At 34.5% G+C, this 15,399-nt stretch overlaps 3 protein-coding genes across 4 annotated transcripts; 1 reads left to right on the top strand and 2 right to left on the bottom strand.

Moving 5' to 3' along the window:
- Positions 1-739: 739 nt before the first annotated feature.
- LOC122026191 (protein FAR1-RELATED SEQUENCE 9-like) lies at positions 740-3,752 on the bottom strand. 2 transcript variants are annotated; one of them, XM_042584837.1, is made up of 5 exons: positions 1,796-3,752; positions 1,646-1,708; positions 1,487-1,555; positions 1,124-1,319; positions 740-1,044 (listed from the first exon to the last, which is right to left on the bottom strand). In XM_042584837.1, the coding sequence occupies exons 1-5, from the start codon at positions 3,548-3,550 to the stop codon at positions 995-997; spliced, it is 2,133 nt and encodes a 710-aa protein (XP_042440771.1). In that variant the 5' UTR covers positions 3,551-3,752; the 3' UTR covers positions 740-994. The 2 variants fall into 2 exon arrangements, with proteins under 2 accessions (XP_042440771.1, XP_042440772.1); XM_042584838.1 differs by having other exon boundaries at positions 740-1,038.
- Positions 3,736-5,129, bottom strand: LOC122026615. The gene is made up of 3 exons (XM_042585349.1): positions 4,810-5,129; positions 4,093-4,229; positions 3,736-3,977 (listed from the first exon to the last, which is right to left on the bottom strand). Exons 1-3 carry the CDS (start codon positions 5,127-5,129, stop codon positions 3,736-3,738), a joined length of 699 nt encoding a protein of 232 aa, XP_042441283.1.
- LOC122026195 (cytochrome c-like) lies at positions 5,121-7,202 on the top strand. Its single transcript, XM_042584844.1, has 3 exons — positions 5,121-5,314; positions 5,600-5,733; positions 6,988-7,202. Exons 1-3 carry the CDS (start codon positions 5,203-5,205, stop codon positions 7,078-7,080), a joined length of 339 nt encoding a protein of 112 aa, XP_042440778.1. The 5' UTR covers positions 5,121-5,202; the 3' UTR covers positions 7,081-7,202.
- Positions 7,203-15,399: the final 8,197 nt, after the last annotated feature.

Raw genomic sequence — 15,399 nt, 5'->3', positions numbered from 1 at the left:
GATCAGGAGCAACGCATTGGATCGGTCTGTTGACCGATCCATTTACAGTTGGATCGGTCTGTTGACCGATCCAGTTACAGACTGATCAGGAGCAACGCATTGGATCGGTCTATTAACCGATCCAGTGATACTATGGTTATCTGATCGGTCACCAGACCGATCAGTAACCAATCAGTAACTTTCTGTGAACTCGCCGAGAATTACTGATCGGTCTGTAGACCGATCAGGAGAGTTGCTCGGGAGAAAGGATAGGGGATCGGTCTGTGGACCGATCCACCTATAGCTTGATCGGTCCACAGACCGATCAGAACCCTCATGGACCGATTCTGATCAGTCCAAAAAGGATGTGGATCGGTCTGCTGACCGATCCACAATAATGTCTGTAGTTGTCTTTATTGTCTTTATAATGCTTGAGGGTGAATGCTCGAGTTAGGAACTAATATGTGTTAACTTTGACCCCGAGGCTAGATAGGAGTCGTTAGATGAGTGATATAAGAGTTGTTTTCTCCCTTATACAGATATCATCGAGGAATTGATCAACAATGGACATCAGCTAGATGTAATAAGCTTTGCTCATGAAGCTGGTTTGCAGGAGAAGTTCCCTCTAGTTCAATTGCTAAAATCCTTCCAATATGGATCACAGATAGCAACTTCAACTGCAGAAGACAGCAACAACAGTGGGCAAACTGTAGTATGTCAACTCATTCTGGATTTCATTTTTCTATAAAGCTTTAACTTATTGAAAATGCATAAAGTAAATACTAATAGTTCTGTAATACTCAAGTATTGCTAGCATTTGTTACAGAATACCACAATCCGCTAGCATTTGTTACAGAATACAACAAGCCGCTAGCATTTGTTACAGAATATCACAAGCCGCTAGCATTTGTTACAGAATACCACAAATGTATTCAAGAATACCACAAATGTATTCGGCCCGCTATCAAATGTATTCAAGAATACAGAATGTACTCAAGTTTCTGAGCTATTTAGCTCAAGAGGTACCATGTTTTTCCTTTTGATGCCCGTGATGTCCGCCTGTATCTAGAATATGCCCACATGTAAACATCATGTCACCTATAAACTTGATATGTGAATATTGGTAATAAAAAATGAGACTCACCGTGGTGTGGAGCTGATGTACCAGGATACTCAAAGAGTGGATATCCAGAAGATGGATAACCAGCTAGGGGATATCCCGAAGGTGGATAACCAATTGGAGGATATCCGAAAGGTGGATGTCCTGGAGGAAAAAATCTGGCAGGCGGTATCCAACAGGTGGTATCCAGCGAGTGGTATCCAGTAGGTGGATATCTTCGCTGCAAAGGGGGGGGGGGAATATAACTATGTGAGAAGTAGAGAGTAGGCAAAGCAATAATAAGCAGATTAGGCAAGACAATAATACTCATGATGTATTGTAATAAACACATAATGTAAATGTCAAACTATCATAATAAAATATGATAGCAGGCGGTATTCATCTTACTTGTTCTTCGTTTAATCTGTTGTCCAAAGCTGAGATAGCAGTCTGAAATTTTGAAGTTGAGGAAGTCACCTGATAATAATCACTAACAAAGTTAGTCTAGATAGTTGTCTGAATTTATTAATAAATATTTAATTTTGGAATGTTAAAAAATAAGTAAACCTGAGATAGTTGTGTTGGCAAAAGTGGTGGAAATTGATCTTCTATATTAGGATCTTCTATACCCTATTAAAAAAATAAAATTATTTAATTCTATATGCTTTTTAAATGTAACATCAAACAAAAAAAATCTAATATTAGTAAGAATAAAACCTGAACAATTGTTGAAGTTTGGTTAGTTTTGCTTGCCCCTTTCTTTTTTCTAGAAATTTGTTCTATGCCTCTTTTCAACCTCTTGCCTGAAACTATTTTCTTCTTAGGTTTAATTCCTTTGACTGTAAGATTGTTTTCTTCGTCAATTTGATAGTCTGTTTCATTCAAATTCCTTGTTGTGTCATCTAGAGATTGAACCAACTGACTAGCTTCTTGGCTAAGATTTGATTGATGCACAATTGATTCATTAACTTGTAATTTTTCATCAACCATCTTACATAAGCTCAACATAACATTTTTAACAACCATGTGGGTGTCATCCCTTTCTGCTGCTTTGGTAACCAATTGAACAGATAACCCACACAAATCTCTATATCGCATATTGTGAAGAATTTTTGGATCCAAACTATCTTTGTTCACAATTGTATCATTACCTTCAAAGTATCCACCTTTTGCATTTCTTGTCCATCTTTTCAAAATATACTCATTTGGGATCTTCATAATATTTTTCATAGAAAATATTCTCAAAATATGAGAACATAAAATCCCAGCAAATTCATATTTTCTACAACTACAACTGCACTGAATTTTTTCAGAAGATGAATAGAGTGTAACTATATGATGGTGTTTCTTTTTGTGCGAAGTAACTTTGTATGTTGCATGTGATCCAACAATCTCACAAATTTCTACAATAGAATCATGAGATTTATACCATTCTTTTTCAAAACACTTGAATGCCTCAGGAGTATAAGTATAACTAGCATGTTTTAATATTTCAACCGGATACAATAAACATGGAACACTTGAATTGGATCTAAAATCTGCTTTTAACTCTTCATATCGACGATCCTGAAGCAATCTTTCGAAGTGATTGAAAAACTCTAAAAACTTATGCTGATAAGTGACATACCTTTTCAAAATGCTATTCATGCTCTCACTTCTTTGGGTTGTAGTCATATCCGCACAAAATATTTGTCTTCCATATACTAACGCCCATTTTTCCTTTATGCTAAACAAACGTCTCAACCAATCATTATCTTCAAGTGCATACTTAGTCAACATCAAGTTCCAAGTAGAAAGAAAGTCTTCCTCTTCATCAAAATCATATATACAAGAGGCAAAATCTTTAGCAAACTCTTTGAATTGAGAAAAAACTCCACTCAAATGTATTGCGGCATTTTGATAAATGTGCCAAATGCATAAACGATGATGTGTTTCAGGCCATCTAGAAGCTAAAGCCTTTGTCATTGCAGCATCTTGATCTGTAAGAATAGTTGTTGGTTTTTTCTCAAACATAGCTTTAGTGAAGGTATCAAACAACCATTCAAATGACAAAGTAGTTTCATCATATAATAAAGCTGCACCAAAAATTATGGATTGCTTATGATGATTAACACCTACGAACAATGCAATTGGACGACCTTCATTGTTCTTCCTATAGGTTGTGTCAAAACAAACAACATCTCCAAAATTGCCATAATCAGCTCTCATCTTAGCATCAGACCAAAAAATGTTTGTGATCAAATCATCTTCATCAACTTGAATAGCATTAAAAAAATTTGGATCATCACATTGCATTTTCTGCAAATATTCTAGAACACCTCCTGTATCCCCCACTCTCATATTTCTTGTTCTTTTAGATCGCAAGTAGTTCTTATAGTCTTCAGGAATAAACCCTAAATTCTCCCTCCCACCTGCTTGTCTCATCATAAGATCATGAGATGCTTTTGGGGGGATTCCCACCTCACTTGCCATCTCAATTTGTATCGCTGCAGAAGAAGATATGTTCCTATGACATCTGTAGAGATGTGTTTTGTTTGGGCTTGAAAGATAATGATTATGCTCTTTAATGAAGTTCACCACACAAAACTTGTCATTATTTCGACAACTAATCCTCAGTTTAGCATCACAACCAAATCTTGTCTCAGCACGACTTTGCTTCACATAAATATCTCGTTTGTCCTTTCCCTTTTTCCTTGTGCACTACAACAAAACGTCCTGTCAATTAATCTGCCAGAATTATCATTATGGGTTCTTGTCCTTCGTATGCCAAATCCAACTTGTTTAGCATATTTCAAATAAAAGTCATACGCTTCCTCTTCTGTTTGAAATTTCATACCAATTTTTGGCACCAATTCATCTGTGCTTAATGGGGGGGAAATCTCTATATCATCTTCATTGCCTTTAAAATTAATCAATTAATGCAAACAAATCAATTAACAATGCACATAGTTAATCAAATTATGTAAAAATCGAAGTATATAAAGTTCAATATAACGCACTATGACTCTTATTACCTTCATCAGCCTTTTTTTCTACATTAACTTCATAATCACCGCAGCCTTGGTTTGCTTCAGAATACTCTTCAATTGACTCATCAAAATTCAGCCTACGACTACTCGTAGATTCGCCCTCCATGATAATAACTTTAAACCTGAAAAAAGTGCGCCACAATAAAAGATTAATATATAAATTTAAGTACATTGTCAAAATCTAGCAACATCATTGTCAGAATTCAGCTCCTACCTAAAATTTTATAGTATTACCTAAATGTTTGTCTAGCTCTTACCAACAATAGTGACAGATAATTTTTGAAGATAGTATGACAAGTTATTATCTAGTTAAGACATTTCTTTTAAAGCTAAGAAACAAGATAGAAAACAGTTGTACATGGAAACATGGCGTCAAATTAATAGATGAACATATACAGAAGTAACATAACACAACAAAATGCAGGTTTTTGAATTAATAGGTTGCAGTTTGCATGAGCAAGTAAGATAAACAGAGAAATATTGAGGTTTCCTACTCCAACATAAGGATCAAGCATGTCCTGAGATACAAAACCAATATCTAGGATTTTAGTAACATGGTTGAGCAATAGATTGCACAGGGCATTGTTGTAGATGCAGCTTGATCTAATAAAAATTAAGAAATGCACAAATAAATATGCTATCCCTCGTAAAATCATATGTTAATAATGATTCATTATGATACAATCTTGACTGTTTTGTTACCTCCTGGCGAAGAGGAGGAGACACTTCGACGGGCGAAGAGGGCACGCGGGCGCAGGGGGCACAGAGGGAATCGGCGGGGAGCTAGGGATCGCGAGGTAAGCACGTGAAGAAGAAGCGGAGAAGGAGGAGGGTTGGCGTCGGCTGGAGAAGCGAAGAGGAGCTCTGCGTCGTCGGCTGGAGAAGAAGCGGAGAGGAGAAGAGGGCTTTTTCGGCGGGAGAAGAGGGCTTCTTTTTTTTTGCGCTAAGCACGTGTTTTTTTTGTCGTGTAGCGACGGGCGCAGAGGGCGCAGGGGACGCGGGCGCAGAAGATCCGTTCTCATTGCCGTGTGGGAGGAAAGGATCGGAAAAGTGGAAAAGGGAAAACGAAAGGGGAGCATCAACCTAGATCGATCGATGGCGTCGTTTGGGGAAGCTCCGCCGGGCGATCTCAAGGCCGGGGAGAAGATCTTTAAGACCAAATGCGCGCAGTGCCACACCGTGGAAAAGGGCGCCGGCCACAAGCAAGGTTTGTCAAAATAACTCTTGTCGTTCCTTTCCTTGTTTGATACCGGGTTATCTATTGTTCTATATATGTTGTGGATCACGCTTTGTTTCTTGTTTTCACCTCTCTTTTTTTCGTTTGTGAAATTGTCGGTACGTGATTATGCATAATAAGTGCATGATTGTGATCTCGGATTCTCGTCGCGAGGACTTCATTCCTTTTTGGGCTATTCTATGATCGTTTTTTCTTTTGTTCTAGTATTGAATCCTTTTTTTTTTTTTTCTGGTGCCTTTTCTCTTATGTTTACAGGGCCGAATTTGAACGGACTTTTCGGGAGACAATCTGGGACGACTGCAGGTTACTCTTACTCCGCTGCTAACAAGAACATGGCTGTGATATGGGAGGAGAAGACATTATACGATTACTTGCTTAACCCTAAGAAAGTATGCTCCTTTGAATATTTGCCTATGAATTTGGTGGTAATTACATCATTAGAAAAAAAAAATAAAGGAATAATATTTAGTAGCCATTTTTATTAATGGCCTGACTACCTCTGGAGAAATGGGAGTAAGAAAATTTGTTCCTTCTAGTTCTGTTCAAGTAAACAGGGCATTCTGATACACACACACACATACATACCATTTCAACATTAAACCATTTTACCAACATGAATTATTAGTCATGATCTATGTAAAGCTAAGCAAATGAGGCATCATGTTGCTAACAGTATCGTGGATGCCAATTTCTGTCCCTTGATGTATAAAACAAACTTCATATATAGCTTTTAAAATTGTGCTTAATCATGTGACATTACAAAATTATCGTGCTAAATGTAATATTTTTTTCGTACAAAAACTGTTTAGAGTTAGTATTAGAATTAACAGGTTGTCTAGGATGAGTCCTCTCTCTCTCCATACACACACACGTAATGGTAATATGCCAAATTGCATGCCAAATATTGTCTAGATCTTTTAATACAGATTTAATTTTATTAGATGGTTATTTATTTATTTATTTATCTCTGGTTGTTACACTATAGATTTTAGTTTATTCAAGTTCTTTGATCACACCTCCTGCTTTTTATTATATACCATCTTAGTTCGTTTTTTTACCCATTTTATCACCATCTCTTTTTACTATCCTCATCTGTTAACACTACTTAAATAAATGTTGGTCATTACTATAATCATTATCTTAATTTTATTTATAACTCTTATTATTGACATATAGACAAAATTGGAATATGAATTTTGTTTGAAATTTCAACCCCACCATTGCCTTAACTACTTGGATTCAACATATGTGCAAGATCTTCCTAATAATTGGATTTGCAAAGTGTGGTAGTGATTTAGCTTTCATTTTTTAGTTTGATAGTTAGAGTGCTAACCTAGTATCATTTAGCATTGTAAAGATTTACAGTAAGTTTTGTGTATCACTCTACTCGTGCTAGATTTGTGTCTGATTCAAAGAAGTTTGTATCATTGTATACATATGCTAGTTTAGTAGTTTGTATCATTTTCTGTCTTTCTAGTCTGTTTGTTTACAGACATATTCATACTAAGTTGAGAGACCTTTTTCATGATAGACTTGGGCACATGATTCTTCCGTCGTCAAAACAACTTGATAACTGATATTATTTCCATTATAGATGGAGTTGATTATGTAATATTAACCAACGCCACTGTTTCGCTTTGCAGTATATTCCTGGTACTAAGATGGTTTTTCCTGGTTTGAAGAAGCCGCAAGAGCGTGCGGATCTAATTGCTTATCTCAAACAGGCAACTGCCTAAGGTTTTTGTTTGCCCTACTAGACACTTTTTTTTTCTCATTAAATAAGAATAACATGCTATGATGATTGTGATCAGGCAGTTGAGTTACAAAACATTCTTTACAAAGTTTACTATTGAATTTCCGATGGAGTGAATCTGTGTTTGTCTTCTGTAGAAGCTTCCAAGGCCTAAATTCCCTTAAATTTATCTATACTCAGGTCGATAATACTTCAAAAGTGTTATATATTATTCGTATTTTGCCAATTAAGTTTTTCTAATTTTTTGTTTTGTTTTGTTTTGTTTTGTTTTGCAAATTTAGCTATATAATCATCAATCGATTTACTATATTAATAACTAATCCCACGCAAATATTAATCAACAGTGTGATGAAGAGGAAAATTAATGCATGCGAAAAGATTATTAATATGAAATCATACAGTCGTTCGAGAGACTTCCGAAGTGACGCATTCGTCCTTTTCCTTTATTTTTTCCGTAAATTTCTAAATTTTAATTTTCATATTATCAATAACTTTAAAAAAACCAAATATATAATTAATTTTTAAAAAAAATAATTTAAAAGTTTTATTTGTCGAGGGTATAAATGTAATTAACAGAATTAGATGAGTACATACAATTTTGTTCTATGTCATTTTGAACTGTATTAATTTTTGTAAAATAAATTAAATTTTTTAACCCATTACTAAAGTACAGAGTGGTAATTTTTTAAATATAAATTGAATATTTTAATTAATTACTAAAGTGGAGCAATCAATCTATAAAATTATATAATCATGAATAATAAATTATAATGTAGGAATTGATTATTTTTTTTTAAAATAATTAAAGTCTTTAATATAGTGTAGTATCGAATTGATATTTGAAAATATGAATATAATTAAGAGAAATAGATAAGCACATGAAACTTTATTTCATATCATTCTAAATTTTTTAAATTCATCCGTCACTTTCGATCAAAAATTTTAATCGATATTTATATTTAAAAAATTATTACTTTTAATACAATATATCGAATTAATATTTGAGAATATGAATATAATCAGAAAAATTAGATTAGCACACATGACCTTATTCCATTTCTAAGCTCTTTAGATCCATCAACCATTTTCGAGTCACTTTTGATAGACCTAGAGAGCTCAGAATAACATGGAACTATTCATACCCTCAAACATCAATCCTATAAACCGTATTGAGAGCAATACATTTTTTTATCATAGAAAACTTTTTAAATTATTTTTTTTAAAAAAAATAATCGATTGCTACACATCAATATATTAAAAAGTTCGTTTATGTTTAAAAAATTATTACTCTCAACATGACGTATAAAAATAATGTTTGAGGACATAGATATTATAGGAGAACTAGACGGACACAAAGGACATGATTCCATGTTATTCATAGCTTTCTAGGTCCATTCCAACTTATGGATCTAGAGAACTCAGAATGACATGGAATTAGATCATCTATGTTCATCTAGTTCTCTTTATTATATCTATGCCTTCAAATATTTCCATATGGCATATTGAGAGCTGTAATTTTTGGAACACGATGTATGTCCAGGTAGGCCAGCTAGGGGGTGAATATCCCTGAAAAGAAAGTTGCTTTGAACTAAACATAAAATAAGTAAGAGAACAATAAGATTTACTTAGAATTGGGATGATTGTTAATCCAAGGTAATAAAAAAGCTCCACTAGAAAAGACTCCTTCGTTGAAGGCGGAGTTGTCTCTTATAGGCTTTAAAAGTATAGAAATAGCTAGGAAAAGTAATACAATAATTGATATTTAATTCCTAGCTCTAGGGAGCTTGTTTTAGCCTCCTAGAAAAAAGTTACCATTGGTTCACATCAGTTGGAGGTGCCTCTAAAGGGATCTAGGATGCCTCTAAGAGGATAAAGATTATCCTCTTTTCAACGGTAGCCTAACGGTTACTTTTCATTGGAAGTACCTCTATTGAAGCTCCAAAGCACCTCCATGAGAGGCGCGAGGGTGCCTCCAGCTTCCATCAAGAGGCGCGAGGGTGCCTCCACAAGGACGAAGCTATGTTCAAGCCTACGCTAGGTATAGCCCGGGGGTTGATAGCAATCAAAGAGGAAAAAAAACCCAGATTTACCATGGGAGAAAGAAAAAAAAAACATGAGAGAAAGAGGAAATAGCTCAAGTGACAGTGTCAACATCAACACTCATAGCCCACAATCCGAGTAGGACATCCCGATTTGGCTCCTTCGTTGCGCCTCCAGCTTCCATCAGTGCGCCTCCAACCTCCATCCAGGTGCCTCGTCGAGGTGAGAGAGCACCTCCAACCATCTTAGAGGTCAACAACCAGCTTGGAGCTACCTCCCCGTCTAATTAACCTCTAAATGGTTAACTTTTCCTCGCGCTTCTTTGGGTTTCTTTGGGTGATGCTCCAACCGTCAGGAATTGAGCTCACCCGAACCAACTCCGATCTTCTCCTCAAATAGATTTCCTCCCCGACTTCTCATCCCTTGAATGCTTTGCTGCATCCTTCTCGTCCATCGGTGTACTTTTCCACAGCTTTTCATCTCTCGGATGCACCAAGCTCCTCGTCGACTTGTTTCCCGTGCCATGCTTCTCGCTCACCATGTCTTCCACTCAACTTCTTATATTCCTAAGTTTTTGTACACTTAGACACAAGGTATCAAAAGACACATGACCTAATTTAATTCGGTTGATCACATCAAAACCAACTTGAGGTACTTACACATGAATGTGTTCAAAAAATCCAATTCATGTTAAAAATTTGTTGCTCTCAATACAGTATCGAATTAATGTTTGAAGGCATAGATATAATCAGGATAACTAGACGAGCACTTAGGACCTTGTTTCATGTTAATTTTAGCCAAAATCTACTGATGGTCTTAGAGAGCTCAGAATGACATGGAACAAGGTCTTATGTGCTCATCTAGTTCTGCTGATTATATTTATACTCTCAAATATCAATTTGATACACTATATTGAGAGTAGAGAATTTTTTATCATAGAAGGCTTTTTAATTTTTTTTAAAAAAAAATTAATTGAAATCGATTAATGTTAATGTCCATGATTATAGAACTTTACCGAATCGATTATTACACTATAATAATTGATTCAGCGAGCGAAAGGGAATGGCTGAAGGGGCTTAATTGATATCAATTATGCGATTTGGTTATTTTCAAAGTTGCCTGTAGTATGAAACTTAAACTACTAGGTTCAATAATGTATCATTTTTTTATGGGTCAATCTCAAATTTTTTATTAGAATTCAAACTTCCCTAGTGATTGTTGTTTTTTTTATTGTTAATAATGTTACATACACATTTTTTTTTCTTTTCAAATTTATCACACTTTTTTTTAATATTAGGTATCTAGATTTTACCATTTGACTAGTTCTGAGATAGATAGTTCGATCTCATATTTCACCTAATGAAAGATATAGAATTTTAAACTTTGGTGGGGAGGGAGCCATATAATAAGTAATGAAAATAATTATTAGACGTGGTATATAGTTTTGAATAATAAAATATAATAATTAAAAAGATAAATAGAATACTCAAAGTTAATATTAATATATTATAAATAAAAAAAAACTAAAGTTATTTTAAAGATATATTCAATTAAATATTAAATATAATTTTCTAATCAGAAGGAATTTAGCCTTCTTTAAAAATTTTAAAGTGTTCAGTGACAGTTTCTATATTCACATTTTTAGTAATTTCTCTCTCAATATATATTATTAACATATTTGAAAAAAAAAAATCCTTCATTTCACTCTGAAGCCTCGTTATCCCTCATCTATTGAAGCAAATTTTTAGTAGATAATACAAGCTTTATTTCTTCCTAAATAGATATTGCATATTGAGGAGGTGAGCCTGTTGGCGCAAGGTAGGCCGGAGGGAGGGGAGGTGAACTGGCTGTAAAAAAAACTTTTCTCGACTTTTAACTCAGATTAGTAAAAAGAGATAGAATAAATAAACAAAAAAAAATGAGGCCAAAAGAGTTACTTGGTTACAACCGGGGAGGTTGTTAATCTAAGGCAAGTAAACACATTAAAGATCTCTTTGTTTGAAGGTGGAGCAGTCTCTTACACTCATTGGAAGCTCAGAAACTAGCTAGGAAATGAATATAACAGTTGTTACCTATTTTCTAGGTCGAGGGGTTTTTTTATAGCCCCTAAAAAATCTTATCCGTGGTTGGAAGGAACCTTCCACAGAACTGGAAGGCGCCTCCAGTGAGGCGCAGTGGATAAAAGTCTATCCACTGCCAACGGAAAAATCTGCCTGGTCGAAGGCGCCTTCCATTGCTGGTTGAAGGTGCCTTCTGCCTGAAGGTCACAGAGACGCCTTCAACTCCTGTTTTGACTCCGTAGCTCCATTTCGAGATCACTTTGGTGAGTTTGACCTTCTGATAACCATGATTTTATTGTATTATTTTGATTCATATATGCATGGTTTGATGTTGATTTCATAGGTTTAAATCATGGTTACATCGTATTCTATGCATTGTATCAATTTTGGACTTAATTACAAATTATTTTATTTTGTATTATTTGATGCTAATAATTGATTCTTATTTTGTAGGCATCAAAGGATATTGGATTTGGATCTATTTGGACCGAATTTGTGCTCGAATCGGAGTTGAAACGAGAAGATCAAGCTGCGGAGCATTATGGACCGTTCATCGAAGATTGGACAGATCTGAATCATCCAGTGAAGATCTGGTCGATCCGACCTAAGGGAGACTAGATCCAGACCCTTGAGAAAGATCAGCACCTTCGGATCAGATTTTTAGAGATTTTTCAACGTAGATCAAGCTCCAAATCACTCACAGTCGTCCGTTCAGATCTGGGTCAGATTTAAACCCAGAAGCTATAGTACACTTCTCTTCGTCGATCTCCTCTGCTGTTCTTGGTGTCGCGCGTTCTTCTTCCGGTGGATTCCGAGCCCGATTCTTTCTCCGATCATCCTCTCAAGTTTCAACCTCGGTGGATAATCTCTACAATAACTCATCCCGATCTTCTGGAGCCATCGGAGGGTGTTCCCTCCGATGGAATTTGTCTCTCGGCAATCCTCTGTTCCATCTCAGATTTGGAGGTGTTCCTCCAATCTGAGACTCTGATTCCCATCAGCAACGCTTGGAGGTGGTCCTCCGGTGTTCCTGAGCTCCATCCGACAGCATACCATCATCCATAGCTTCCATTCAGATTCAGAGATCAGATTTGCAGATTTCAAGTCATTCTTGGGTTTAGGGTTGTTCTAGCTCGCCGAAGGTGGTCCGCCGGCGTTGTTGAGTATACCTTGAATTGAGACGCAGCTGAGGTTCTTCATTGAGGTCCGGAGTTGGGTGTTCTCGACTTTGACATTCTTGTGTGACGGCAAGAGTGTGAAGTTTGTATGGATTGGTTGTGAGTTGGATCGGTTAGGGTTTATTTCCTTTTATTACTGTTTTGTAGTTTGGCACAGATTTATTTTAATGTTTGTTATGTTTTTAGCAAGTAATTTAGCATTTCATTTCATTGTTGAAGCTCTACTTGTGTTTAATTTGTGCTTGGTTAATTGTTAAGTGGATAGGTTTTAAATTAGGGTTTTAAATAGTGCTTTAGATTAGGTTTTTCTGATGTCTTGCTACTTATTTCTAAGCTTAGATTAGATTCACTTGTGTTTTGTATTTCATTTTTTTGTTTAAGTGTGTTAGCGATTTAATCAAAACGTAGGGTGACAATGCGTTATGGTTTGATTGTTGGCACCTAGTTAGATTTCTTTTATGCATTAGAGTAATTTCTTTATTGTTGTGCTTTACTTTTGTTAGATTTAAATTCAAGTTAAACCCCCCATTTTCATATTAAAAATCTCAAAAATAGGAATAACGTACAATCCTAGGTTATCATCCTACCCGCTAATTCCTCAAGGTTCGATCACAGGCTCGTTATTACAACATTATTGTGTAGTTAAGGGGTTCGGTAGAAATACATTGTTAATTTGTTTCTGAGTGTGACAAACTTGTTATCACTTATTCGAACCTAATTTCCGACCTTCTCCTCGAGCAGGCTTCCACTCCGGCTTCTCATCCCTTGAATGTCACACACGTCATTCTCGTCCACCGGTGTACTCTTTCGTAATGCCTCATCCCTCGGATGCACTGAGCCCGTCGGCTCCCTTCCCGTGTCATCCTTCTCGGTAGCTGCATCTTTCGCTCGACTTCTTGTGTTCCTAAGCTCCTGTACACTTAGACACAAGTGTTAAACACTAATAGCACCTAACATGACTTGGTTGATCACATCAAAATTACCACGGGGTACCAACAATCTCCCCCCTTTTTGATGTGATCAAACCTAAGTTAAGTTAGGGTAAACCATAAATAAAAAATAGTTATAAAAATTTTGCAAGTAAAAATTTTACAAATACAAAAATTAAAATTTGTAATTTGTTGTACTACTCTCCCCTAGACTTAATCTCTTTTACTACTCCCCCTTTAGATCACATTAAAAATAGGGTACTTTCAAAAGTCTAAGAGTAAAAAAAATTCTAACTGATAAAAGATAAGAATTAATTAAAAAATATATTTTTAATTAATTTTTTAACAGAAAATTAAGGTATTTTTATAACTTCTAAAGGTGCGTTTGATTGGGGGTTATCCCTGATAACCAAGGTTATCAACAAAAACCCTGTTTGGTTTAGGTAATCGATGATTCCTGAGTAATGTTCTATGCCCGATACGTCAGCAAAAGGGGCATGCAACCAGGAATCGGAAAACCTTGGAAAACTGAGGTTTTTCTTGATTCCGGGGTTATCGAATTTTTTTTACCCAAAATATCCTCGGATAAAAGAAAAATGTGAAAAAAAAAGTAAAATGTAAAGAAAAAAATGAAAAATACAAAAAAAACAAAATTTAAAAAAAAATGTAATTTTTTTTTAAAAAAATATTAAAAAATAATAAAAAAATTAAAAATGGTAAAAAAAACTTTAAAAAATAGAAAAAAACATTAAAAAATTTAAAAACTACAAAAAAAAACATAAAAAATAGAAAAAAAACATAAAAATTTTAAAAAAGTAAAAAATAATAAAAAATGTTTTAAAACATTAAAAAATAAAAAAAATAGAAAAATGTAACAAACCCTAAAAAAAATTAAAAAAATTAAAAAATATAAAAAATTAAAAATTAAAAAAACATAAAAAAATAAAAAATATATAAAAATATATATATAAATAAATAAAATGTGAAATTATAGTAAAATATAATAAAGTTTAAATAATAATAATAATAATAATATTATTATTATTATGTATAGTTGGTTTTGTAACTAAGGGTAATTTAGTAAAATATTAAAGTAGGTTATTCATTAAAACCTTCAAACAAACATGTTTTTGTTGCATTACTTAGATTGAACCAAACAACATTTGGTTATATTTTATTCCCCATAACATTGGTTATGTGATTACTTGGTAATCACATAACCAAGGTTATATATGATAACTTGAACCAAACGCACCCTAAATGTTTAACAGTTAGTCAATTAAATACTTATTTCAATAATTAGCTTCCAGGTTGTGGCGAGGTACTAGGCCTTCTTGAATATTGGAACAACAACCACTTTCTAAACAAGCCTCTTAAAGAAATTCAATATTTAATTTTTCTCTGAAAGCTTTAAGTCAAAAAGCAATTAATCTAAATATGATTTTGGAATCTAAAATAAACTCCTTCTAACTAAGTAAACTAGGAATCTCTTAGGTACGTATTTCTTTAAAATTTTTCTATTTTGACCCTTATTGTTTTTAATGAACCAATTTAATCCACTATATTTTCTAATATGTTGAATATTAGAGCATGTGTGATTTTTTAAAGTTTCTATCTCTTTTTGTAATTTTTCATTCTCAATTTTAACTTTATCAAAGTCTTCTAATTGACTAAATTCAGCTAGTATTGATTTTAATTCCTTAACTTCTTTTCCTAATTTATAGTAATTTTTTGTTAATAATTTAATAAATTGAAATAATTTGTCAAGAGGAAGAGATCGTACCTGACTTACCTTGTCGATCCCTTGATCCGAAGCTCCCCCTAAAGTATTGCTTCCTTTCGATGTCGCTCCCCCTTCATCGATGACTTTGATGCTCATTTCAGAAGAGCTTGCATCGTCTCCTTCTTCTTGGTGACTTGCCACTAGCGCAAATCCGGCGATGGCTTTAATTTTTGATTCGGATGACATTTCATCCCATGTCGCCTTCATATTCTTGTACTTGTTCACATGGGTTAGCTTCTTGTTTTGCTCTTGTCCTTGTCTTTCAATTTAGGCGAGTTATCTTTCACATGCCCTTCTTCATTCAATGGTAGC

Source organism: Zingiber officinale, chromosome 10A, assembly GCF_018446385.1.
Source record: "Zingiber officinale cultivar Zhangliang chromosome 10A, Zo_v1.1, whole genome shotgun sequence".
NCBI lineage: Eukaryota > Viridiplantae > Streptophyta > Magnoliopsida > Zingiberales > Zingiberaceae > Zingiber > Zingiber officinale.
This window is presented reverse-complemented; position numbering and strand designations above follow the sequence as displayed.